The sequence below is a fragment of the Gymnodraco acuticeps genome, unplaced genomic scaffold (assembly GCF_902827175.1).
Source record: "Gymnodraco acuticeps unplaced genomic scaffold, fGymAcu1.1, whole genome shotgun sequence".
In the NCBI taxonomy this organism is placed as follows: Eukaryota; Metazoa; Chordata; class Actinopteri; order Perciformes; family Bathydraconidae; genus Gymnodraco; species Gymnodraco acuticeps.
In genome coordinates, this window is record NW_022990295.1 from 1,513,069 (window position 1) to 1,538,797 (window position 25,729).

General features: G+C 42.5%; 1 protein-coding gene across 3 annotated transcripts in view; it reads left to right on the forward strand.

The window, feature by feature from the left end:
- Positions 1-18,685: 18,685 nt before the first annotated feature.
- The window catches only part of runx3 (RUNX family transcription factor 3), a 47,633-nt gene continuing 40,589 nt past the window's right edge, over positions 18,686-25,729 (forward strand). For 2 of the 3 annotated variants that reach the window (XM_034222140.1, XM_034222141.1), the window contains exons 1-2: positions 18,686-18,843; positions 19,166-19,276. In XM_034222140.1, the coding sequence (XP_034078031.1) occupies positions 19,219-19,276 (58 nt within the window). In that variant the 5' untranslated portion in view covers positions 18,686-18,843; positions 19,166-19,218. The remainder of the gene's footprint in view (positions 18,844-19,165; positions 19,277-25,729) is intronic. The other variant, XM_034222139.1, reaches the window with a different exon arrangement.

A 25,729-nucleotide genomic window follows, 5' to 3' on the forward strand; every position in this document is an offset into this window, starting at 1 on the left:
CTTCTCATTCTGTCTCTCATAGTTGAGGTATACCTAGGATGAAAATTACAGGCCTCTCATCTTTTTAAGTGGGAGAACTTGCACAATTGGTGGCTGACTAAATACTTTTTTGCCCCACTGTAGATGAAGGAAGCTCCGGGATCTGGTTTGCATGCAACAAGGCCCACATTTGTATGCATGTTGGCTGCCACAACTTTAACCATGATAATGCAACATGTGCATATTAGCAGCTTTGAAAATGTGTGATATGCCTAATCTAGCGTGGGAAAACTCACCTCTCTTTTTGAGTGGAGGGGATCTTTAAGTTGCACCACTTTCTACGAAAGTTGGATCAATGTGTGTGTTTCTGAGAGTGTGAATGATGGTGATGAAATGATAGAGATGTATTCAGTAGAATCTCTTTAAGTAGAATCTTTTTGCTGCAGGCTGACATATCTACATGTTAAAAGACATGTTCTCATGCTGAATCCTGCTCTAATTCACGTGTTTGAGGATGTAACAGATCATAGGTCATAGGTGTCACCACTGTCATCACTATGAAGGCTACATTCCCACGCTGGTGGCCGTCTGCGCAACACAAGGGCCGAGTCACGGTCTTTCTCATGAAACCACGGCAATGGCCATCAAAAAACCAATAACTTCCTCAGCGCGTCGGCTCACTTCCGCCTTCTGTGTATGGGGACCTTCTGTTACCATGGTTCCCGGGCCGGCGTTTGCGTGCGAGCAACTTAGACAGCCGTCTGGGGTTTCTCACACACACACAACAGGAAGACGCTGGTCGTACTTCACAACCGTTTCTCACTTCTGCCTTCTTGATTTAGGGAAGGCTGGGGGAGATGCACAGACACAACACACAGCAACTGTGAACAGTGGTGCAAGCTCACCCCCCCTCATAAAAACATATTTAAAAGATGCAGCCATTGATGTGTAATAGTGATGATTCATTCTGATCAGCACTGTTTCCCAAACTGAAAGTAACAGCTCTTAGTTTAACACGTAGGAAACATTGTGTTTGTTATATGACTTGTTTAAATACACCAGTAAATCTTTCTTATTTATTTTTTTGGAGTTATTATGCTGCTTGGTTACAATGTCCAACAAATTAATGCATTTTTAAGACATTTGGACACAAACATGTCAACAGTATTTGAATAACAGCATGCAACTATTCAAATACTGTTGAAATTGTTGCAAATAAAATTATACAATATGCAATTATAAGGCAGTGTCATCTGCATATGTGATATCCCTGCTCTCAAATGGTCGCTGTGTGCGAGGGCCTGGGATCTTGTCACTGAGCCCGGGGCTGATCACAGATGTCGGTTTGGAAGCATGTATATGTTCCTCATTAGCATAATGGAAACATTGAGCTAACAAGTGAGACATTGCTATAACCACAAGTGTTGGATGAGGTGATTCACATCAACCTCTCATCCCCAGGCTGTTGACCGTGGGCTTCGACAACTTTGCTTATGTAAATTCTGAGTCACTCCACTGAACTAGTGCAGCCTGAAAGAAACCGAACAATTGAAAATGTGGAATGAGATTCTGTCATATATTACATTTATCTTATCTTATATTTTATCAAAGGTGTCTCAATGGAGGGAGTGAAACTGCATGAACCTTTCCTGTCAAAACAGTTCTGGCAGGATTTAAAATCACAAATATACCCAACCTGATCAATCTTTAGTCAGTCACTTGAAGTGTTGAAATACAACCGCAGCTCTCTTGGTTAAAGTACACAAAGTGCTTCTCTTAAGAGCAAGGAAAAATGGAAGATGCTGAAATATCAAGGTGCCAAGTAGTTAGCCAAGTGCAAATGTTAAGCAACCATAAGAGTAGCCTTGGCTGCTCAGTGGCTGTGGGAAAGTGGAGAGCATGTCTGTCGCATGGTTAAGTCTTTCTCAAAGCAGCAGAGTCGTGAAGCCACAAAGAGGCAAACTATACTGTACACTCATACCGGAACCCGTCTGCGGCCGGAGCGCTGCCAAGGCAAGTCTTCCTCATGCCAACCTGTCTCTGATTTCACTCAACGACAGCAGGCAGGTCTGCACTCTGCACATAACAAACAAACCTGAAACATATTCACACACACTGAAACCTTTCAGCAAATATTAACATCACCTCAGAAAAGAAACTCTACCCTTCTCAATGTATTTTATAAGCACAAATTTCAAGTTGTGAGAGGTTGCCGACATTCCATCATGAATATTTTATATCATGGCTTATTTTGATGGAGGACTTGGGTTTCAAATGATGAATATCGCAGTCAAACTTGAATTAGAATGCATATTTCTTTCCCTCTTTCCACACAGTTTCGTTTTTAAACTATTGCACTGCAGCCTAGGACACAAAAGAGCTTAGCAAATATTAGCTTTCCAGCCATGATGTCTGCTTATTGACGAAATGCACCCAATCGGGCCACCAATGATTATTTACATGTTCAGTTATGCACTTGGATAATAGAATAGTCGTTGTATCTATTAAATGTCAGAAATGGTGAAATGAAAAAGCCCATGGTGACATGTCAAATGTACTGAATTATATAGAATGACTGTCCTAAAGAACTAGAAGATATTCACATTAAAAGCTGGAATCAGAAATGTTTGACTAACTTGGCCCCTATTATGCTTTTTGGGGTTCTCCTTTTCCTCCCGCAGGTTTTTGTGCATGTAAATGTTCTGCAAAGGCTAAATTCCCAAACATTCTCTCCCACATAGCCCCCCCCCCGCTTAAAACATCTCCATTGGACTCCTTTTTTTACTTCCGAAACATAGTGACAGCTATATAACACTAGCGCTCCTATTGGCTAGCTCTAACACATTGTAGTTGATAGGCTAAGGGTCGGCCACTTCCATTTCTAACCAGCTAACCAATCAGAGCAGACTGGGCTCTGGTTTCAGACAGAGGCTAAAAAGAGGCAGTATGAGTAAAAAGCTGTGAACATGTCACCGTAGAGGCCCAAAATACAAACATGAACCTAAAAATGAGCAGAATATGTCCTCTCAAACAATTAATAAATTATCAAAAAAGTTGCCCATTAATTCAATCCGCAAGAAATAAACGATTAGTCCCTGCAGCTCTAGCGTACATATCTGGTTTTGATGAATGACCATGTGTAATGAAGTAGCTCTCATAACCCATCATTGCTTTTGTATGGTGAAGGCAAATCTAAGTTTCTTCAGTGGAACAATGGCTCACACACTGCTATTCATTCACTTGGACGAGTCATTCCCATAGACACATTATTCACAGCAGTGACAGCATACAGAACTATCAGGTGATGTATAAAGGGTTGACGTTGCAGTGGAAAAGAGTGTATGGGTTTGTGTGTGCGGGGGTTTGTTGAAACCACTTTTGGTGTTTTGCAAGGTTAATCCACAGCGTGGGTTGCTTCTGAAACACTAATATATGCTTCTCAAAAGCCTTTAGTCAGTAGTTTCCCATGTATCTCCTGATGGTTCTAACTGAAAGGAAAGCAAAATGTTCCAATCAACCAATCCTCAACTGCATGAGGTCAAATCAGGACTGTTACAATATCTAAATCTGTTTATTTGATGTGTGCAGGTCTAAGTGCTTTATCAGTGTGACTCACAAAGCGGTTTGTGCGAGGGTGAAGCTGAAGATTTAAGCTGCGTCGAGATGACTCAACTTAGCAGAACTTCGCCAAGAGTTCTGGGTAAAGAGGTTAGGCTAACCGACACCGTGAGAATGTGGCAACATGTGTCCTGTTCTGTGGCAGGACCAGCCTCCTCTCTGCTCTCTCTGTATGCGGCGCAAAACAAAAGTATTGCTGCTATTGAGAGTGTTTTTAGATATGCTGGTGCGATGTAATTAAATGTTCAAATGTTGTCTTGCATCACTCAGTAGAAAGCCTAAATGTACAAAGAAAGGACAACAAAAGGCAATTCATGTCCCAGGCAGAGCTCCTCATCATACTCATGTGACTCAATGTAATTCCCGATGAGTGTGTGATGATCAGCTGTAAATAGACAATTAATATACTCCAGTTAAGTAATCTTCTGTTTTGCCACATGATTAAAGCAGATATTTACACAGTGTATTTAAGTCGTGGTTAGCCAGGCTTTATCAAGTCATGCGCCCACAGACCTGGCTGCTGCTTTCAAGCCTTTAGGCCACAACCATGTTCACCTCTGGGACCATGTGACGCGGTGCCGCCATGGGTCCTGAGCCAAGGCTGCGGGAATGGTGGAGTGCTATCTACTCCCACTCCAACCATCGTTTCCCTTTGTAGTGAGCCGCAGCAAGCTCCTCATGTGGGCTGGAACAGGGCCTTTGATAAAGCCAATGCTACAATATGTTAAACTGCAAATGACTTTTCTGCTTGACATTGCACTTTGTATTTAATGATATGCACTGAAATTGCATTTTTTTTCATCTCTCATCTGTCTTTTTTTTTTACTTAAAAGTAATTTCCCCATTATCTTCTTCTTCTTCTTTAAACATCTTTATTTAAAATACCTTTTATGCAAATGTATTTATCTTATCTGTGTCTTTATGCCTTTTTGTATTAAATGTCACCTACGTATAAACTTGCCCTGCCTTGCCTTATAGCTATATTGAAAATGACAACAGCTGTGGAGGACAGATGATGCTGGAGCGTGTTGCACACATTCACACAGACATGTATGAAATTGAAGAATAAATGCTCACAAAGTTCACAGAGAGGCATATTGCACCAAATGTGGATACACTCGTATGCACTGAAGTAGCACTGCAGCGGAAACCAACCCCCCCAGTCTTGTCACGAAAAGCTTGTCAGTCTGGAAGAGATATCTAGAATTGATATTCATGTTATATTCACACACGCACACTAGCAGATAGAAATACAAAAAAAAAGAAGCAGTTCCTTCTCGGTTGTCTGCACAGAAAGCTAGCCACCAACCACAACCACAAAGCCCCAGTATGTCAGCAAGCACCTGGCTATACACCCACTCCCAGACAGACAGTCACACACACAACAATCTGCAAACAAGCACCGAAAGATGCACACTTTGGCTTTTCTCAGGAAGAACATGCAAAAGCACCTGCTTCTTTACAAGCCTTGCCATATATATCCTGTGTATAGGTGGAGCAATGCATGGATCACAGAGGGAGTCGCTTCAGCCTGGGTGTCAGTGTGTGTTTATGTGTGTGCATGTGTGACTTAAAGAAGAACTCTGCAACCTCTAAGACCTATTTACAGCGATGAGCGTGGGAAACAACATCAGAAGTCTAAGACATCGTACTAAAGTACTGCCATGTGTGTACATGTACACGTTAAAACACTGTTTATCAACAGCGCTACATCCTTCTCACTATGTGTAATTCACACACATTAGATAATAAATACTTTTTTGAATAACTGTTGTATCACTATTATACCTGAGGATTATGTAACATGATTACATCTATTTTAGGTTTTTATTTGTTGAGCTAGCAAAGGCATAAATACATGCTCAGACATCTGCAAGCACACACGCTATAGTGTCTGTAGATGGTCAAATAGATTAAGTAGATACAGTGGAAGTGTTGCGTTAATGACACGCACAGGCTGGCTCAGAGCAGCAGGTCACAGAGGAAATCTCTCTCACTCATTGTTTGGATGGTAGTGAAGGTTTGTCCTGGACCGAACTCACTCTGGGTGATTACTGCATTGTTGTCTGGCTCTCTATCACAGCAAGCTATTGTGTTGAAGAGCCAAGGTGTTAAAACTACACGACCAGCGAGGAGAATCACAACTTTCTCATTTACATGTTGGCCTGTACTTTTTGATGAGAGATGATTCAGTAAGAAGGAGTAAACAGGCACATCCAAACCAACCAGCGTGCAGATCGTGTCAAATACAAATGAATAAATACGGCAGACTGCAGGGCTTCAATGTCCACTTATTGCAACTAGGTGACGTTTTGAGCTCGACTGCACTTGATCATACTTAAAAAAGGCAGGTAAACGCTTCCACTTCATTTAATATAACCATATGTAAACAGAAATGTTTATAAAGAAAGCCAAGTCTAGTCCTAGTTGACTTTTAATCATAGATGTGTAAATGTTTTATTAGAATGTGTTGTTTTAATTTCTGTGTGTGCGTGTGTGTTGCTACTTGCAGAGAAAAGCAGAAGGAATTATTGCCTAAATTACTAGAAAACTGAAGGGTTACAACAAAAGTTCAGGACACATGCCTTCACAGCTGCAACAAAATAAAAGGTGTTTTTTTTGTTGCTGATTCACAATTCATTGGAATAATGAGTGTGTTTTTCTGAGCTCATAAAAAGCTTTAAAGACATCTCAACGGACAGCAACTTCAGAAACATACAGTATGATGATCTTGGAACATATAATGTAGATTAAACCAAACGGTATATAAAAAAGTTAAAACAAGAAAGAGGTGAGGGTGTACAAATTAAAGCAAATACAGGAAGTCCATGTTTTAGAGGCTTCAGTATTTTTTACAAAAGGTTGGCTTAGTAGTATAGTATTAGTAAATGTTACTTAAACAGGAACATTCACAATATATCATTGTGAATGTATTTAAAATATACTACAGTGACTGTGTTCATGGTAATAAGGGACATGTCACCCAGTGCAACAGGAACTCAGTAAGTGAATGACCTGCAGTTTTAAAAGGGAAGCTCGCGACCTTAAAAGGGAATTGTGCGACATTTGTGGGACATTTTTCCTGTTAATCACAACCTGTGCGCGGTGGTAAATTAGACGCATGAGAGAATTGGGCCCAGACCTGGTGATGATGCATTCAATCTGTGATTTCTCCCGTAAATAAAAGCGCTGTATGCAAATGTATGAGGAGCCGCTTCCCTATCAAACATCAGTCCGAGCAGGAGATTAATTAGAGGGGTCTCAAGGTGGTCTTTGACTGTACATGCACGATGTAGTGTATATGTCTTTAAACTGGAGGGGAGCGGTGTTAGCGGCCCAGTAAAGCAGCCTAAACCTCTGCATGGTCTGCACCCCCGAGCCTCACCAGTCATCCAGCCTGCCAGCGAGTCCGGGGGGCCTGGGATGCATTAGAGGCCGGGGGAGAGGCCGCCCTGAGTGGCCTTCATTAGGAGCGCGCGCAAACACACACACACTCACACACACTCCCCTCCCACAAAGGAAACACTGTATGTCTCCCTCACAATAAAAGCCAGCCCTGGATCATAGATCAGACACATGTAGCGTCTGCTGAGTCTGGTTCTCCACTAGTGAGCCGAGGGATTCAGCCCCACACACACACACACACACACACACACACACACACACACACACACACACACACACACACACACACACACACACACACACACACACACACACACACACACACACACACACACACACACACACACACACACACACACACACACACACACACACACACACACACACACACACACACACACACACACACCACACACACACACACACACACACACACACACACACACACACACCACACACACCACACACACACACACACACACACACACCATGTATACATCACTTCAGGGGACATTACATTGACTTACATGCATTTCCTGGAGACTTATCCTAACCTTAACCAACACATGCCTAACCCTAATCCTAAACCTAACCAAGTCTTCACCCTAAAATGAATGATTCCCCTCATGGGGACCTCCAATTTGTCCCCATAAGGGAAGCCAGTCCCCACACGTGACTATGTAAACAGATGTAGGTCCCCACAAGTATAGTAATGCTAGACCACACACACACACACACACACACACACACACACACACACACACACACACACACACACACACACACACACACACAGCGCACATTGCAATGGTTGACAAAGAGCAATGACCTCTGATATTAAAGAGCACAAAGGATGAACAGGGAGGCAGAGTGAGACGTGTGTGTGCGTGTGTGTGTGGGGAGTTGAGACAGTGTTAGGGGCCGTCAAGAGTGCCCCGTGTCACCATCACCTCATAAAGCATCCTAATGGACGTCGCCGCGATTTGTCAAAGGGAGAGACAAATGAAAGAGAGGCGGTGTGAGGGAGGGGTGAAAGAGAAAGTGAGAACGACATTTTTGAGAAAAATGGAGTGCGCTATTATGTTACCGGCTTTCAAAACTGTAAAAAGCTTAAGCACATATGCCTACATTTACAGATACAGACACACACACAGACACACACTGAAACATAGATGTGAATTTCCAGAGCCCCCCTTCCCCTGTTCTAGGTCAGTAAAACCCACCGAGGTACTGAAATGTGTGGGCTGCTATATGAAAGCAGGTCACTGCTGCAAGCACACACACACACACACACACACACACACACACGGGTACACTGATGCACACACACCGGAACAAACACACACCAGTTATGGTTAAAACCTATGGTTTCAAAGCTGCCCATTAAACTGAGTCACACTATTCTAGGGAAGGCAAACATGCCCTTTTGGATTTCCATGTTGAATAGTCACACCTTTTAACCTGCTGATAGAGAAGGCGATGCATAACTTGATGATACTGTATATATTTATTGATTTGTTAAGCTATGCATATGCACGTGGCCAAATAAAATAGCAGGTGCTTCGAAGCCATTATAGTTATGGTTGAAAAGTGTGTATATTAATTAAGTTGAGTGTTTTCTTAATATAGCTTGATGTGTAAACACCATGCCCTTACATTACATATCATTTAGCTGACGCTTTTATCCAAAGCGACTTACAATAAGTGCAAAAACCATAAAGAATCCAACTCTGAACAACAAGAGATATATTCACTTCAAGCAAGATCATACCATAGTAAGTCAGTTACAAGTCTTTGCAAGTTCTTACATTTCTCATGTTGTTTGAAAAAAATGATATTAACAAATGATTTGTTATTAGTTTCAGATGTGATAAAAAACAACAACACTGCATACTTGGTCGGACCTGCTGTATTTGTGTTTTTTTTCATGGACACGCTTAATCATGTGTTATCATGCTGCAACTCTCATGTTATCTCTCACATGTTCTGGTTGGTACGTTATCTAATGAGACAACAAACACTCTATCGAACACGTTGTCAAACTGGTTGTGTTCCAGACATGTTTAAGTACATCAAGTACACGTCTGAGTTACTTTAGTATGAGTTTTTCCTTGCATGCCCCAGCAACTGGTGGTTAACTGGTGATTTACATAAAAAAGACAGTCATCAAATGAAATGCTACAGTATGTAAAATAGGCACAAATTGTTAGATAGTGACCAGCTACACATTTAAAATGCTACATAAAAATAAAATGTACAGCTCATAATAATTACATTGTATGATGTATGATACAATTAGAAATAAAGGGAGGATTATGACCTCATAATAAACACTTTTACTTTTGATACAGTTTGAGTTTAATATTTCAGTACTTAAATTTAAATGGATTTTAACTTTGAATATTTTGTATTTGTGCTATTGTAATTTTTACATAAGAAAAATGAGCCTGGTACTGTGTAATCAGGAACCTAACCTTCATTTAAATCTTAAATTGCTGCAGATTTACTGTAGTTGAGTCGAGCCTCAATATGATCTTTAACAGAGTGGAACAAGGCCATTGCATGCACACTGGACATATGACAGTTTCATGCAGCAGCACAGCGACCTGAGCTCACACGCACACAGCGTCTGAGTTAACCGCTGAGCATCGCTGGAGAGGAACATCCTGCCCCACAGACGAGCCTCGTCTCTCACATCCAGAAACCCGTGTCTGAACCACAGGAAATACGTATGTGCACAGGCTCAGACACATGCACCGATACAGGCAGAGGTAATAAAACATGGTGAGAGTGACTGACAAACTCACTGCAACTCTATGAAGATTAAGTGCATTTCAAATTCAGCCAGTAATACTCATATGGGGAACAAATATTGCAAAGCATTCAAACTGTGTTAGCTTAAAAGATCCCGATGATGCTGAGGTCATCGGGATCGCTCTGGTTTGTGGCAAGACCATGGATTGCTCTATTCTTGTCCAGCTGGGGCTGAGCTACAAGTGTGTGTGTGTGTGTGTGTGTGTGTGTGTGGGGGGGGGGGGTGTTTGTGTGGAAAGTTGGGGCATTTGGGGTAACTGAGGTCTTGGGTGCTTTTATGTGAGGCTGCAGCACTCCATCCTCCAGCTGCTGCGTTGCCATGATGTGGTGCCATCGTGTACCTCAGAGCGCAGCGTACATTTACCACTCTGGTGAAGACGAGTGGTTCCTAAACACACAGGCACAGTGTGATAAGCATTGTTAACTAAAACAGGATAAAACCAGACGACGCTCAGCCGACCGTTTAGTTTGTTTATCATCCGTCTTCCTGATTTGATTGTAAGTAAGCAGTGTTGTGCTAGTTACTGAAAACCAGTAACTAGTTACCATTACTAGTTACTTCATTAAAAAAAAAAAGTAACGTTTTCGTTACTGAAAAAAGGGGGTCCCATTAATGCCCTTATAGCCTTCATTTCAGTACTGTTATTGCATTGGAGAATAATACACTCTGTTGATCAACTTGACATGCATTATATGCAATCTGGATTGCATCGATATTAGCTGGCTTTCCATTTTTGTATATTCTTTCTCCAGGTAGTTGGAAAAAGTGTTCCGTCCCATATGCCGTGTGCCGCCCGGACATGCTATCATGCTAACTAGCTCCCTGAAAGCGGGTGACTCCACTGTAGCAATAGCCTGCATGTGTTCTACAACATACCGTGCAATGGCTTTATCGACTTTTCCCTGGCTAGCAGTCCCTTGGTTAAAATCCAGCCGCTGTTGCTTAGGTGGAGGTGGAGTGGCGTCGGCTGAGTCTCTGTGGTCTTAGCTACTAGCTTCGTCCCAGCATGTTGTTTTTGCAGATGTTTTAAGAGATTTGAATGACTGGTTTGGGCAGTAGATAGGATCTTTGACCCGCCAGGACACAACTTACATTTAACTAAAACGTTATTTTCTTTGTGCTCGACAAAAGTGAAATAGTGAGAATATCTGGTGGAGAAACTAGACTTGAGCTCCGCCGCCGCCATGATAGTCTTGTTAGTAAACAACACAAACACGCCCACAGCGCGTCTCCACATGTGACACAGGAAGTATCTAAGTACATTTACTCAAGTACTGTACTTAAGTACAGTTCTCATCTCTGTTCGCCTGGCTGTTATGGGCTCAGAACAGTATCATAATACACACATGCACACAGAAGGATTCAAACTTGTATTTCCGGATCCACACTTGTGTTTTTCAATGCACACACAAATGTGTTCCGTTTCATATACATGTAAATACAATCCAAATACAGGAAAAAGTTTTACATATGTATTTTTGATCCTCACTTATTAGTTTCCCGTTTAAATCCTCTGAACCGGCAAACACAAACCGCTTTCTGTGCACGGATCGCTTTGCATTCGTGTGTGGGTTTTTTTAGACTCCCCTGACGGTCAGCCGATTCGTACTTGTAATTTGTTCTATCTATAGCCAATCAGATGTCTCCTTCATTCTAAGCCAATCACATGAGCGCGCCCCCACGAGGGTAAGATTACTTCATATACGCATTTTGCGCAGTCCGGTCAGCTCGCTAAACAGAGGGCGGAGCATCAGGTGATCATGCAGAGCAGCATGTCTCAATCAGACTCAGCAGCTGATCTGATCTCTCTCGCGTCCGGTTATACTTCACTCGCGTTTATGTCCATATCGATCAGATCCAGCTCTCCTGATCGGCCTTTATAGAGAGCACCGATCAAACTATTAAGAGTGAATATCGGCCGATAATGACCGGCGGGGCTCCCCCCGTTAACAGGTCACTGTCTAGCACTGGCTATAGTGCACTGATCGATTAGGCTAAGCTAACCTGTAGCTGCTCCCTCCACACTCACAACAACTTCATACAGATATAAATAAAGCAGCTGTATTCGCCATACATACATACATTTAAAACGGTGTACACAAGCATTCATCAATGGTTTGGAAAGTGGCGCTGTACCTTAATAATATAAAGGCTTGTATTTGCGTGCATTTCCTGTTCGGAAAATGGCGCTATACTGAGAGTGGAGGGTGTCCTGAGATTAGCGCCTGCAGGCAGGCTCCATGGAGCTGTCAGCTCCAGACTGCGCAAAATGCGTACATGAAGCGCTACGTCATGAACGCAATAAATCTACCCTCGTGGGGGCGCGCTCATGTGATTGGCTTAGAATTGAGGAGACATCTGATTGGCTATATATAGAAAAGATTACAAGTACGAATCGGCTGACCGTCAGGGGAGTCTAAAAAAACCCACACACGATCCGTGCACAGAAAGCGGTTTGTGTTTGCAGGTTCAGAGGTTTTAAACGGAAAACAAATATGTGAGGATCAAAAATACACATGTAAAACTTTTTTCTGTATTTGGATTTTATTTACATGTATATGAAACGGAATACATTTGTGTGTGCATTGAAAAACACAAGTGTGGATCCGAAAATACAAGTGTGAATCCTTTTGCGGATCATGAAATACAAGTGTGAATCCTTCTGTGCGCATGTGTGTATTATGAGACTGTTCTGAGCCCATAGACTGTTGACTATATATAAAAACTAACGCAGTAACGGAGTAACGCACCATGTAGTAACGGTAACTGAGTTACTGGATTTAAAAAGTAATGCGTTAGAGTACTAGTTACTGCCAAAAATAACGGCGTTACATTAACGCGTAACTTTGTAACGCGTTAGTCCCAACACTGTAAGTAAGTAATAACAGCTGATTAGGATGCACATTTAGCAGCAAATATGTCTCAAATGTGTTATCTTATCACCAACACCTGAACGCAGCGTTATGGAAATGTAGAAACCAAGTAAAGGGATCAGAGTCAGTCCCATAGTAAAATATTCAATGGGTCAATGATTCAAGTTGCCTCAAAGTAAAAATCACCTCTGTCTCAGGCAAAATACATTAAAACATTCATATAATTATAAATAAATGTACTATATTTTAGATTGACTTGGAATAAATACAAGTAGTTGAACTTTGCTGCACATAATTATGTAGTTGGTTAACCTTATTGCAAGTTCTTTTAACCTTTATTTTGATATGTGTGCAACTGTTTTATAATTTTTTAAGTACCAGAAATGACATTAAAGTTTAATAGAAAAGTTACAATATCTTTGTATTTACTGTATTTAGCTTGTATGTTTCGTATTCTCATGACCCATTGCCATGTATATCTACTCTAATGTCTAATAATATATATTACTATATTGCCACTACATTATTAGAAAACATACATTCTTAAAACATACATCTACTCTACTACTAAATACCTCACTTTACTCAATTCAATTGAATTTACTGAAGTAATTATGACTGTAGACTGGTGTGATGAGACTGATATATTTACTCTGCATTATGTTTCAAAAGCTACACCAAGAACTGTTTGCCGACCATAAATTGTGGAAGGAGCCTAAAGAGCACGTTGCCAGGCTGGATGCTCGGTCTTTGTGTTGGCACGGTTTCTACATAACAGGAAGAGCTAGGGTGACGGGGTTAGGATGGAGGTTTACTGCCTGTAAACACGGTAAATGTGTCCTAAAGAGCTGCAGCAGGTGCCAGAGGTGCAACACTGCAATGGAGGAACCCGGCAGCTTCCACCATGTTAGCAGCACCATAGGTTAGCACCATGTTAGCACTCAATCACGATGTTCAATCTGATCTGTCCTCACGCAGCTCGTCTGTGATCATTCATCACCCATTCTTAGGAAATACGTTTCTTCTTAAAGCACAATCACGAAGACTCTGATATTAACAATTTGCGCGTTTTTTTAGATTTCTTTTTTTCTTAACAGTACGAACTCTCAAGAGATGCAAAACAAATCTTTTTAATTGTACAGCTGTTTATCATAGGACTTGCATAATATGTAATCACTTCACACCACATCGTAATGTGAATTAAATAACCACTACATTAACTGTTCAACGTTAAAGGTAGGGTAGGTAAGAATGGAGAAACCAGCTCGAGTGCGCTAGAATTTGAAAATACCATGAAAAGACACAACCGGAAAAAATCTGCCACTTCCTTACACTTCCTTACTCCAACACACACGAACGCGCACATGACCAATGAGGGCACGAGATACATTTGTGCACAGATGGAAGGCTGACAGGCAGGTAGGCCATCCAGTTATTTTAGCCGGCCGGGGCAGATATTCCACAGATGGCATTTTTGTATATATTTATTGTCAAAGCATTTCATTTATTCATTGCTAGTATCGGGATGTTAAGAGCATTCCATGGAATATAACAACAAGTGTTTCTGGTTAAGGTCACCTATTAGGTCATTAAGGTCACTTATTACAAATTGCCTTAACTTCAGAACCACTGAAGTGTTTTTATGTGTAGAGTCCAGTGCTCCACTCTCTTTATACTCGTGTTGGGCACTGGAATTCATTTTCTTAATTTATTTTCAATCTCTGTGTGTTCACATGACCCTGCAGTCTCATGCTTTTTTGTATGTATGGGAACAATGTGATTTATAACATTAAATCACAGGTCAAACAATTCTTCAGTTAAAGAACCCGTCATGAATCTGACATTCTCCATAAATATCCACCTTGCAATGACACTCCTCACAGCCCTTTATCCACCCGGACTCGTCTTGGTCCTACACCAGGTTACTGTATACTTGTCCACCCCTCAGGAACTCTGGGATACGGAGTTCTCAGTGTGTGGCGATGCAGCGCTCCCACTCCCCTCCTCTGTGTGGTTACCACAGTCAGCTCTCCATGTCTGCTGGAGCCAATAAATAAATAATGGGCCCGGTGATCACTTCCAACCGGGATACTGCATGCTCACACCACTGCATCTGGGAGTGCCCCGCTTACAACAACAACAACAACAACAACAACAACAACAACAACATATTAACTCACACATGTTGACACACACACACAGATCAATGCTGAGTCCCTTACAAAAGTCATTTGTCATGCAGCTGCAACTTTCAAAGAAGTAAGATCAGTTTTTTTTAAAATGTGACAAGTTAGGAAAATAAACATGTTTTTGTTTTGCTGCCGATGTTTCTAAAAAGAGAATTAGCATGAGAACTTCCGGAATAAATCCTTGTTAAAAGTATCATGTTAAGAGTAACATGTACACTTTTATGTGAAGCCAACTGGGACTCTTTCAATCTGTTAAATCCTTGCAAAGTTATAAATCCGTACAGACTATGGGTACGGTACTGAAAGTGGAGAGGACCATCAGTCAAGGGAATGAGCAGTGTAATATAGTTAGAGGGAGCAGGGCATTATGAGGTGTGAGTGAGCAGGTAGGACATTGGACCCGTGCATGCAGCCCCAAAAAGAGCGGGCTCCCATGGCCGGTCCCAGAGGAAGGCAGGACCGTGGTGTTTGATGCAATGACGGCCACTTTATTATAAAAGCCTCCTCAAGTCCCACGCTGCATTCCACGTTTATAGGGAACATATGGGGAAGCCTGCAATTTTTAGACCACAAAATAAGCCCCTTTGCAGCTGGACGCACGACCGCACCGGGTCCTTTTTGCCTCGCGAGCCACACCCGAGAGGCGTAGGACCACTGACAGTGATTAAACCACCACAGTTTTCTCAGCAAAACAGGAGTTATATTAAGCTTAAATACAGGGGCTTGATAAACAAGGCCTGGGCAAGGGAAAAAAAGAATTGAGTGAAAGACGGCCACAATGATCTTCAGACTATTTTCCCCTCACGGTCATGGGCAGTGCACAGCCATGAGATACATTTCAAAACATGAAGCAGATGTTTACCTAGACAAAGAAGAAAAAACACAGCGCGGTCTGAGCACGGAGAAAAAAAGGCCTCGACTTCAGCGCTTTCTTCAAATGTCAAGGTTTTGGACTGCACTACAATGGAGACAATTCCCGTTCTTGCACAATGCTGTGGGATTGTATTTGTTTAGCTTTTCTCGATTCCTCATTGAAATTCGACATGCAAACGTCTACCACCACAAATGGACGAGAATAAGGAAATTGACAATAACCTGAAACAGACTCCCCTTGTGAAAAACAGCAGGCAGAAAATACATTAAACACTTCAATCTCAAAAACAACATTAATCATTACCAGAAACATGTCACACTTACACAAATACACTCACTAAAAAGTATTATAAACTGAAACCACCACAAGCCTGTGTGCTTTGAAACGTTGCACTGGCACCCCGGATGACACCAGAGACCCAGCAGAGACCCTCCACTCACAATGGAACATACCAAAAATAAATTGTTGCAAATGTCTTAAAACGGGGATCGGACTAGGATTGTATTGTTTATCTCGATAAAAAGACTGCAAAGAATTTAATCATGATGAAATTCCGTCTCGATAATTGTGAATATCCTTATGTGTGAAGAAAAAAAATACAGGTCAAATAAAAAAAAAAGATTACATTATCAAGGCAGGGGAAAATACTGATTTATGATAACCTTATTTGGGATTGACAAAATAAGATTGTTGGATTGTTTTTCACAAAAAAATATGTTCACTAAAAAAATCTTATCTTCAAAGCAATACAAGTATTTGTATCCAAACGAATGTAAATGAAATTGTTTTAAGCAGATTTTATCGGGTTAAAATTGTGAATCCCAAGGTTTTTAGACAGGATAATCATGGTATTAAATTGAAATACCCTCCCTTACATACACACAAGCGCATTGCTAAAGAATCTCAAACATGACTGAGCACAACCCTTCAGCCATCATGCCCGTGGCCTAGCAGAGAGTCTCCCTGAGGCCTCTGTGACAGCGGTCCCTGTTGCTGTGCAGAGTCACAGCTGTAATCTGTCCCTGGGCTGGCAGGCCAGTCGAGGCCATGTCGGGAGGCAGCAGAGGTGTGAGGAGAGGAAGCCTCGGTGTGTGTGAGGTTAAGTCGGAGGCCTGTAGTGGCCGCGTGGCCGGACTGATAAAAGCCCTGGGGCCGCGGCTGTGGCCTCAGAGTTCGGCCACACTTGCCGACGCGCCGTGTCATTTAGCCCGCGCTGCCGCCTAACTCAGCGGCAACTGCTCATTTACAGGGCAGTGCGGGCTACCAGGAAGAGTTCTCCCTCTCTGACACACACACACACACACACACACACACACACACACACACACACACACACACACACACACACACACACACACACACACACACACACACACACACACACACACACACACACACACACACACACACACACACACACACACACACTCAGAACATGGTACTGTATATAAACATACAAACACATGCTGTGGTCCATGCAGCAGCCTTGTCCACCAATTAGCAGAGGACCTAGTGGCCTGACAACCATACACAGAGCAGTTTGAAGGAGTAACAGCACCAGGCACACACACACTCTCAGACACACACACACACATACTCTGAGACACACAGACTTCACATGAGTGACCAGACGGTGGTTTGGGTCTGTTGTCCCGTGGCCAGACATGGTCAGTGTGTCACTGAGAGACAGGAGAAAGGAGAGAGGAAGTGTGGATACCACAGGTTTGCAAATGCCAGTGATTTGTGCACTCACACACAAACAGGCACAAACACACACAGGATTTTCAGGTTAACAGTACCACAACAAACAGTTAGTCTTTTTCCCTGATTGACTGCATTTATCACGTGGCTCGTTGCTACACTTCGGTACAAATCTGTAGCAGAATGAATCATTTCCTGTTTCTTGCATAAGTGCAGAATAAGCTTTCAAATAAATAGCAGGAAAAGTGTTTTTTGTAAAGAAAGAAAAGGAAGTAATGCAATGAAGTCACAACTTAGGTTGATACTGAATGAGTAGAATAATAACCTAAAAAGTGTGGAAACCACAATCAGGTTAAATCGCTTTGCATTTTCACATGGGGGGAAGAGACTACGCTAGGCTGACTTTTATTGGTTTCTCATATTGCTCAAAAAGGCTTGGTTAAAAATCACAAACTGCCATGCAAACTTAAACTGAAAGAATAGTATTAGGTGGTGAGTTTATATTAAGGAGTTACAATTGAATATGCATTTATTTTTGAAAGGAGTGCTGGAAAAAGAAATGATTGTTGATGTAACCTAAAAATATGAAAACAGAGTTTATCTACTGGCAGTGCTGCTTCTGAGGAGGCTCAGATTATGATACTATCGATGGGTGGAGGTTTGCAGGCCGCTCTTTCAAACACAGATGTGCTGTCAGACAAAGGTACACAGGACATGCATATAGAGTCGAGAACAACGTGGTCCTGTGAAGCTGCTAGACTGACACTCTCCTGCCTCTGAAGCCACAGCTATCTCTCACTTCTCTTTCTCTTTTCATTCAGTTCTTTTCTCTTTCTCTCTTTTGAATGTGTGTTTGGTTTAATACTTTTGCAGCTCTTCTGCAGCGGTTTCAGCGAGCCACAGTGCCTGGTTTGAACTCAAAAGAAAAATAGAATGTTTCCAAAACGTGGACGACCAATCAGAAGTGAGAGTGAAGCCGGCGAGTCAGAGAAGGAGAAGCATGGAAACTAAGAAACCGACGCAGAGAAACCAGAGAAAAAAAAATCAAATGCGATAGGAGTAGAAGGGAGGGAGGGTGAGAGGGTGGGAGGGAGAGGCCCGGTGACCTCACGTGACATGTGACGTGGGCTCCACCACTCACCGAGGGGAGTGTGTTTGTGGAGGATGGCGAGGAGGATGCAGATACACTGTGGCTTTTAGCCTTTTACTAGCATCGACGCTCCAGTCAGGCCACCACCATCGTGCAGGAGAAAGAGAAAGGATCTGCTGGCTAACCTCAGACCCTCAGCCCGCTGCGTGACACAGGACCACAAGCCCAGCCCTCGCTGCCGCCGCCGCTTCCACCACCCAGGCTCCGTCCAGCAGGTACTCCTATCATCTCCAACCCCGGTGAGTCCACACCTGGACACACACACACTGTTTCTTTCTCTCAGTTTCTCCTCTTCTCTCTGAAAGTCTCCCGGTGCTGCCGCTCTATAACACATGCTGCTGCTCTCTCTGCAGGCTTGTGGCTTGGGATTCCTGTGGTAGTCACAAACCCTAGATTCTTGGTTGCTCCGAGCTCCAGGAGTTGTGTCCTCGCCGCTCTCCTTCCTCCTTCCTCCTCCTCCTCCTCCTCCTCCTCCTCCTCCTCCTCCTCCTCCTCCTCCTCCTCCTCCTCCTCCTCCTCACTCTTTGTTTCTGATCTGTTTTCTTTTTCTTCTTCTCAAAGGTCAGCGGAGATCGACTGAAGAGCAGGCTCCTCACCGTTCTGTCTTCTCTGTCATGGCATCAAACAGCATCTTTGACTCCTTCTCCAACTACAGCAGCAGTCTACTCAGAGGTGAGTGCTGATCCTCCCCCCTTACCCCCCCCCCCCCCCCACCCCCCTCCTTTCAACCACCACCCCACCCTCTGTCCAGTTCTGAATGTACAGCTTTGACAACTTGTTTCTTTTGACAAAAGCAATGTGTGAATGCATATATCTCTCCGTCCACTGAGGCAGGATCTGATTTGCCCTCATCTAGTTGACTGATATGGCCCATAAATGCCTCTGCGCTCCAGGGTTTTCTGTAGGCTTGATGGAGTAGCGCCATAATGGGATTCTCACCACAGACATTCATTATCAAGTGAAACTCGGCGCTCTCTCTCGCTGCTGAATACGAGCTCAGAGGCTCCATGTGACTGGGCCCTTTACTGGAACAGGGCAATACAATAAAAGAAAAAAAAGAACACAAACATATTAGGCTCTCTGCTTTACTTCCAGGAGGTACTTTTGGTCTATGTGGTGAGGTGAGTGCACTATACTTGGCGAAGCTAAACGCCAGCCTCAGTGAAGAAGCCATTTGTTGCCATGGTTATTCCAATCAGACGGCTTTTACTTGTGGAGCTCTTAAGCGTGGTGGAGAAGCAGAAGGAGATTACAACTTTTACCTGGTTTTAGCTAGAATAGCTTGTTGACTTTATTCCTGTTAGTGATGATAACATGAAGTAGTTGTGGAAGTTGTTAATCTGATGGCGTCCTGGGGATTCAGATATTCCCACTGTTCGTCACACAACCACTAAGACAGCCACTGAAAGGCAGCAGGAAAAAAAATCTCCTTCCCAATTAAGGCCTCGTTGCAGTTTAATTAGAGACAGCCACAGAAGAAGCACTACCAGCACCTAATTGTTTGCAGAGTATATCTTAAACTCTCTGGAGCCTCACACACACACAGTCAGACGGACACACACATCTGCGTCTCACATGAGAACAATCCTCTGATATCCTCGGTGGAACCGCAGTGACAGGGGATGATGTTCCAGTGTTCTCGCAGCTTCTACAGACACCAAGGCTTTTATAGTTTCCTCCTGACAAGGCTCAGGCCTTTCCTCGCTTTTTCAACTCTAAAACCGCGGGATCTGCATCCCTTTATCTCTTCCCCGTTTACAGATCAGCGTGTCACCAACTCCAGGTTTTATGCGTGCCGCTGGGGCGCCTGATTTTGATTTTGAACTCTAGCAGAGCAGTGAGACGCGATGTGAGACAGTAGGTCAGGAGGGGAAAAGAGAGACAAGCATTTAAAGCTGTAATCATCCATTGGAAATCATTAGTGAATATGCAATATCCTTTTACAATTCACTCTGTCAGGAGACTGAAACCTAACTGCGGGAGAACAAAGGCCAAGAGTCATTAAATACGCCGGTTCAATCTGAAAGCTTTTCAAATCGGGACTACCTCATGTAAGCAAAATACCCGAGCGGTTAGTTTAACAACTTCCATTACACAGGCAAAGCAATTTGGCAAGTTCCCTTTCTTTTATAAAACTCAAATCAAACTGAAATTAAGAAGAACGGTTACAGAAAATCAAAGACACTGTTAAATGTCTGGCTTCCCTGAGCTGTGACTTTAATACCGTGTGACATTAAGCTTCTGGAAATAATGTATACATCTATTTGGATGTCAGGATATACTGCTCTAATCAAAATGTCAGTCATTTGAAAAAGGAAATAAAAAATAAATAAAAAATGTCCAACACCTCTTCTTCCTTTTTTTTTTAATCGTGCAAACTTGTACTCTGTTATTAAAAATAGACACCAGCACTATCACACATATCAGGCCAGGACAAACACTCAGTGTGTACTGCTGGTGTTATATTGGTAACTCTTTAACATTTTAGCGTATCTCACAGTGCAGACAGAGAACACATGTTAGCATGTGATGAGCAACATCAGATGCACTGCGTGAGAAGCGAGAAGACGCCTCACCTCAGAAACCTCAGTCCTCCGATTAAGCTGAATGAGACAAACACACACACACACACACGCTCACACACACACACACACACACACACACATCAACCATATGACACACACACACACACACAACACACAACACACACACACACACACACCACACACACACACACACACACACACACACACACACACACACACACACACACACACACCACACACACACACCACACACACACACACAACAAGTCACCAAGAAAGCAGACAAGGCAGCTGTCGTCTCATGGCGTCCAGTCCATTATTGAGCGTAATAAAAAAAAGTCTAACAGTTAGAAAAGAAGAGAACATCGGATGGAGAGTTTAGCGTCAACGAGGCGTTAATCTGATGCAGACTCAAAGTGCTGCTGCAGTTCACTGATAATAACCACAATGAGGCTATACACCTGCTAACTCTCACACAGCAGCTCCACTACTTAACCAGAATGCAGCATTTCTGAGACACTTTATTTAAAGGAGTAGGGTCCACAAAAACACCGGGCTTTCCCCATATGAAGCAGAATTGTATTAACTACACAAAAAAATTAGTTTCGGACATATTGGCAGTGCATCGGGGGAGTACCTGGTTTATAGCGGCTGTGATTGGGCCGATATGGTGGGTCATATCCTTGGCCATGTCTGTCACCACATTTCCCACCGCTTGGAAGCCTTTTCCCTGCAGACTGTTTTTTACAGGGGTCCCTTTAAAAAAAAAAAGAAGAGTGTTACTGTCTTGGGAGCCAGCACCCTTTGTGGCTGAGAAAAAGGCCCCCGGTTTATTAGGGTGGGAATGTTTTTTATATGTTTGGCTTATTGCGCTGCATGAATGGAAGTGAGGGCTTGTGTGTGAGAATCGCGCCATGCCTCACCACAGTTGTAGCGAGGTTATTCTGGAGGGTTCCGGGAGGTGGTCTGGTTTGTTCGACAAGTTTCTGTGAGGGAGAAAGCCTGACAGACACATGCACAGTATGCGAGAGAGAGACACTTCAAATGCATCAAAATGAATCGCTCAGAGGGGATAAAACTCGAGACGAGCTTCAAGCCTTGAACTACTGACAAATAAAAAGGCGCTATACGGTGGCTCAAAAAAGAAAAATGCTATAGATTTGACAGAACACATGGCTGGTGAATTTATTAATAACAAAGTCATATGGTGAAGATTTCTCCTGTGCCTCTTAAATTAAAATGCTTGATTGGAGCCCATTCAAAAGCCTGCTGTGAGTGTGAGGCCCCCGAGTGACGCCAAAACATAAAGACTGGCTGAGCGAGCAGAAATCTGTAACCAGATATTGAGGGTTTCAATATTTTATATAGTGAAAGCAAATAATAGAAAACTCATGACAGACAGAGCGGGCGAAATCCTGTCTCCAATTTAGCCTAGTATAATATCTATTTATAAAACTAATATTGGATAGAGGGAACGCTCTGGACTTGATTATGGCTGTAGACGCTTTTGGAGGTACTTATTTACTTTTTGGTACGTCTCGCCGTTTTAACCGTCTGTCAACACGACTTCATGGGGAACACTTTCAAGGGATGCCAGCAACATGGCTTCCAGGTAGAACATGCAGAAGGGCGTGCTGATTATGTGGTCGACTAATCCCAAAACCTGCCTCCACCCTCGCATACTTTTGGCTCCAAACAACCACGCTCGGCGTTGCGTTGGTCAAGGTTAAAGTCGCACTAAGTGTAGTTGTAAATACAATTTTCTGGTGGTCGACAAACAACCACAGGGGCCAGATTCTTTTCAGCTGATCTGATAATATGGATTTATGCTGTACAGGTTTCGCTAACTGGGGGGAAAAAAAGTGTTCTGAAAGGTTGAGCGACTTCTTACAAGAAACACTCATGGAGGGGGCTTCTTGCTTCTGTAATTCTGCTGGAAAATAAACTGTAGGTGCGTCGGCTTTGAGGCAGCATCCAGCGAGGAGCGAATGTGATGTGAACCTGGTGTCGGGCCAAGCAGGCAAGAAGAACATTCTGCGTGTCGGCGTCTTTAACACAGTTCAACAAGAGTTAGTCTGCATGTTAAACTCTGTGAAGTGATTGTGTATGGCAGCTGTGAGAGCAGTGAACTCAGTATGCTGAACACTTTTTACTTCATCAACCTACTATAGTTGTATAAGATGAAGTAGAAAATAATTGGTATCAGGGACACAAATGTCCAAATATGATGCATGTGATGTAAGAGGAATTTATAAAGTCTAGACGGGCTACTTTAACTGTCTGCCATGCAAAATAAATCGAAACAGGAACTACATGGCAGGAAAATATGCAGACTTTGAAAAAGCTTGCGTAATTGAATAACGAGGTGGAAATGATCACAATATAAAGTTCTTTCTCTTGATTTAAAAAAAGGTTATGCCCTGGGCGGATAAGGCTCTTCTATTTCTATGACTCATTTCTGTGCGGTTAATTTGCTTCACTTACGAGCTGATAATATTTCATATGCCCCCTTACGTTAAAAAGATTAAAACCACATCAGTTATTAGACTCTTCATGAGGTCATTCATCCTGCATGGTGGACAACTAAATGAAGGAACATTTTTAATTTTGTTTTAAACCTACGCACTAAACCACAGGCCAGCCCCACAGCTTATTACATGGTAAGGCTGGGGTTGTAGAAAAAAAAGTATTATTGTAGGCTAATTTATGTATTATTAACCTACATGTATGCAGCTGTTGTGTGGAATTTGCTTGCAATTCTCTGCAAAGCTGGGAAGAAGGTAAACAATTAAAAGTGAAAATTGAAATAAAACATTTGTGTCATCCGAGGTTTAGTTTGTTTTCAGTAACTCTGGCTACAATTAGAGAGTTGTGACCTGAGTTTGACTCAGATGAAGAAGCCTTATTGTTTGGACCCCTCCCTGTAGTGTTAAACAGATGTTGTCAACAACGTCCTTACTGTTGCAGTGAGAAGCAGGAAAAGCAAAGAAAACTGCCGGTGACTAAGCAGAACGTCGATTGCTGTGCACTTTTGTTTTTAACATTACAGTTGCATTCAAAGCCACAAATGACTTTAATGGGCGGGCATGGGTCTGGTCGGCAGCACATCAAATGACTCAAACTTATGGAGAACCCACATGTTCAGATACATATCAGCACGGATCTATTTCTTTCTTTTTTGCATAAGAAGGAACACAGAGGGTTTTATTTTATCATGTGTGAAAGTTTAGCAAAGATCTAAGGCCCGGAGGAACTCATTCTGTCACCATCAAAGGATTCAAAGGAATGTTTTTCACAGACAAAATATCCTTCCTCCAGACTGAATCTTCACGTCATTATGTGCAACTTTAATCTTCCCCAAAACATCCTTATAGCCTATCCCTTTTCCCATAAGCAATAAAGAAAAACAAACTTAATTACGGTGGAGGAAAAATGCAGATAATGATAGGATGCGAGAGGCTGCCGGCTATGAAATGTTTTCAGATTCTCTATTTTCCTCCATTTTCCCAGAATGTTTTTTTTTCTATACTTGTTTACATACGGTTAATTGTCGTTGCTGCAATAAAACATGTTTTTGTGTTGCTTCTTCCCTCCCCTCAAACATATCTTTAACCACAGGGAATTGATTTTTGTGGAGACAGCATTTCAAAAATGGGATTTTTCTCTCTGCCTATTCATTGGGGGGTACGAATCTGGCTGTGCTCACTGCTTCGGTAATGGGCCACCTAATTGAGCTTTTCGACTCTGCAGAGGGGGGCACATTTGAACATTTTGATGAGACAAAGGATGAGTGAAAAAAAGTTTGATATTTCAGGATAAAAGCTTACTTGCTCTCTTTCTGAGTCAGATTGATATCCCTCTCAGGCCCTATTATGTTTTTTGGGGGTTCTCCTTTTCCTGTGGTGTGTTAGATATGTTTTTGAGCATGTAAATGGTCTGCAAAGGCTTCAACATCCAAAAGTTCCCTCCAAAGGGAGTTTCTGTCCCACACTTTCCCCCCGGCCTGAAACGCCTCCATTTCAATCCTTTGTTTACTTCTGTAACATAGTGACATCACCATGTAACACACGCATTTCTATTTGCTAACCCTCCAACACATTGTACGTGACAGGCCAAGGTGAAGGACATCTCGAAGCGGTTGACCAATCACAACGGAGTTGGCCAGCTAACCAATCAGAGCAGACTGGGCTCTGGTTTCAAACAGAGGGTGAAAAGAGGTGCTGCAGCACAGGCAGCATGAGAAGAATAAAGAGCTTTTTGAACATGAAAGCATTAAAGATTGAAATAGAGGGGAAAACATCACGGCTTGCTTTGTTACAAAATCTGCCAGCCAGAAGAAGTCATAGTCCCACACACAACGCCCAGTACAACCAAAAGTTGGTTTACAATTTTACTATTGTCCAGAAAAAGGAATATTTCCCAAAACTCAAAGGAAATTCATCAAAAAGGTCCATTCTTCCTCAGATGCCAAAATGACCACATTCATATCCTGATTTAGCTTGTTCTGCAATCTTTTTATTTCATAAAGATTCATGCAAAATGTACCCAATTATCTACAACCCCAGTATTGCAGCATGTT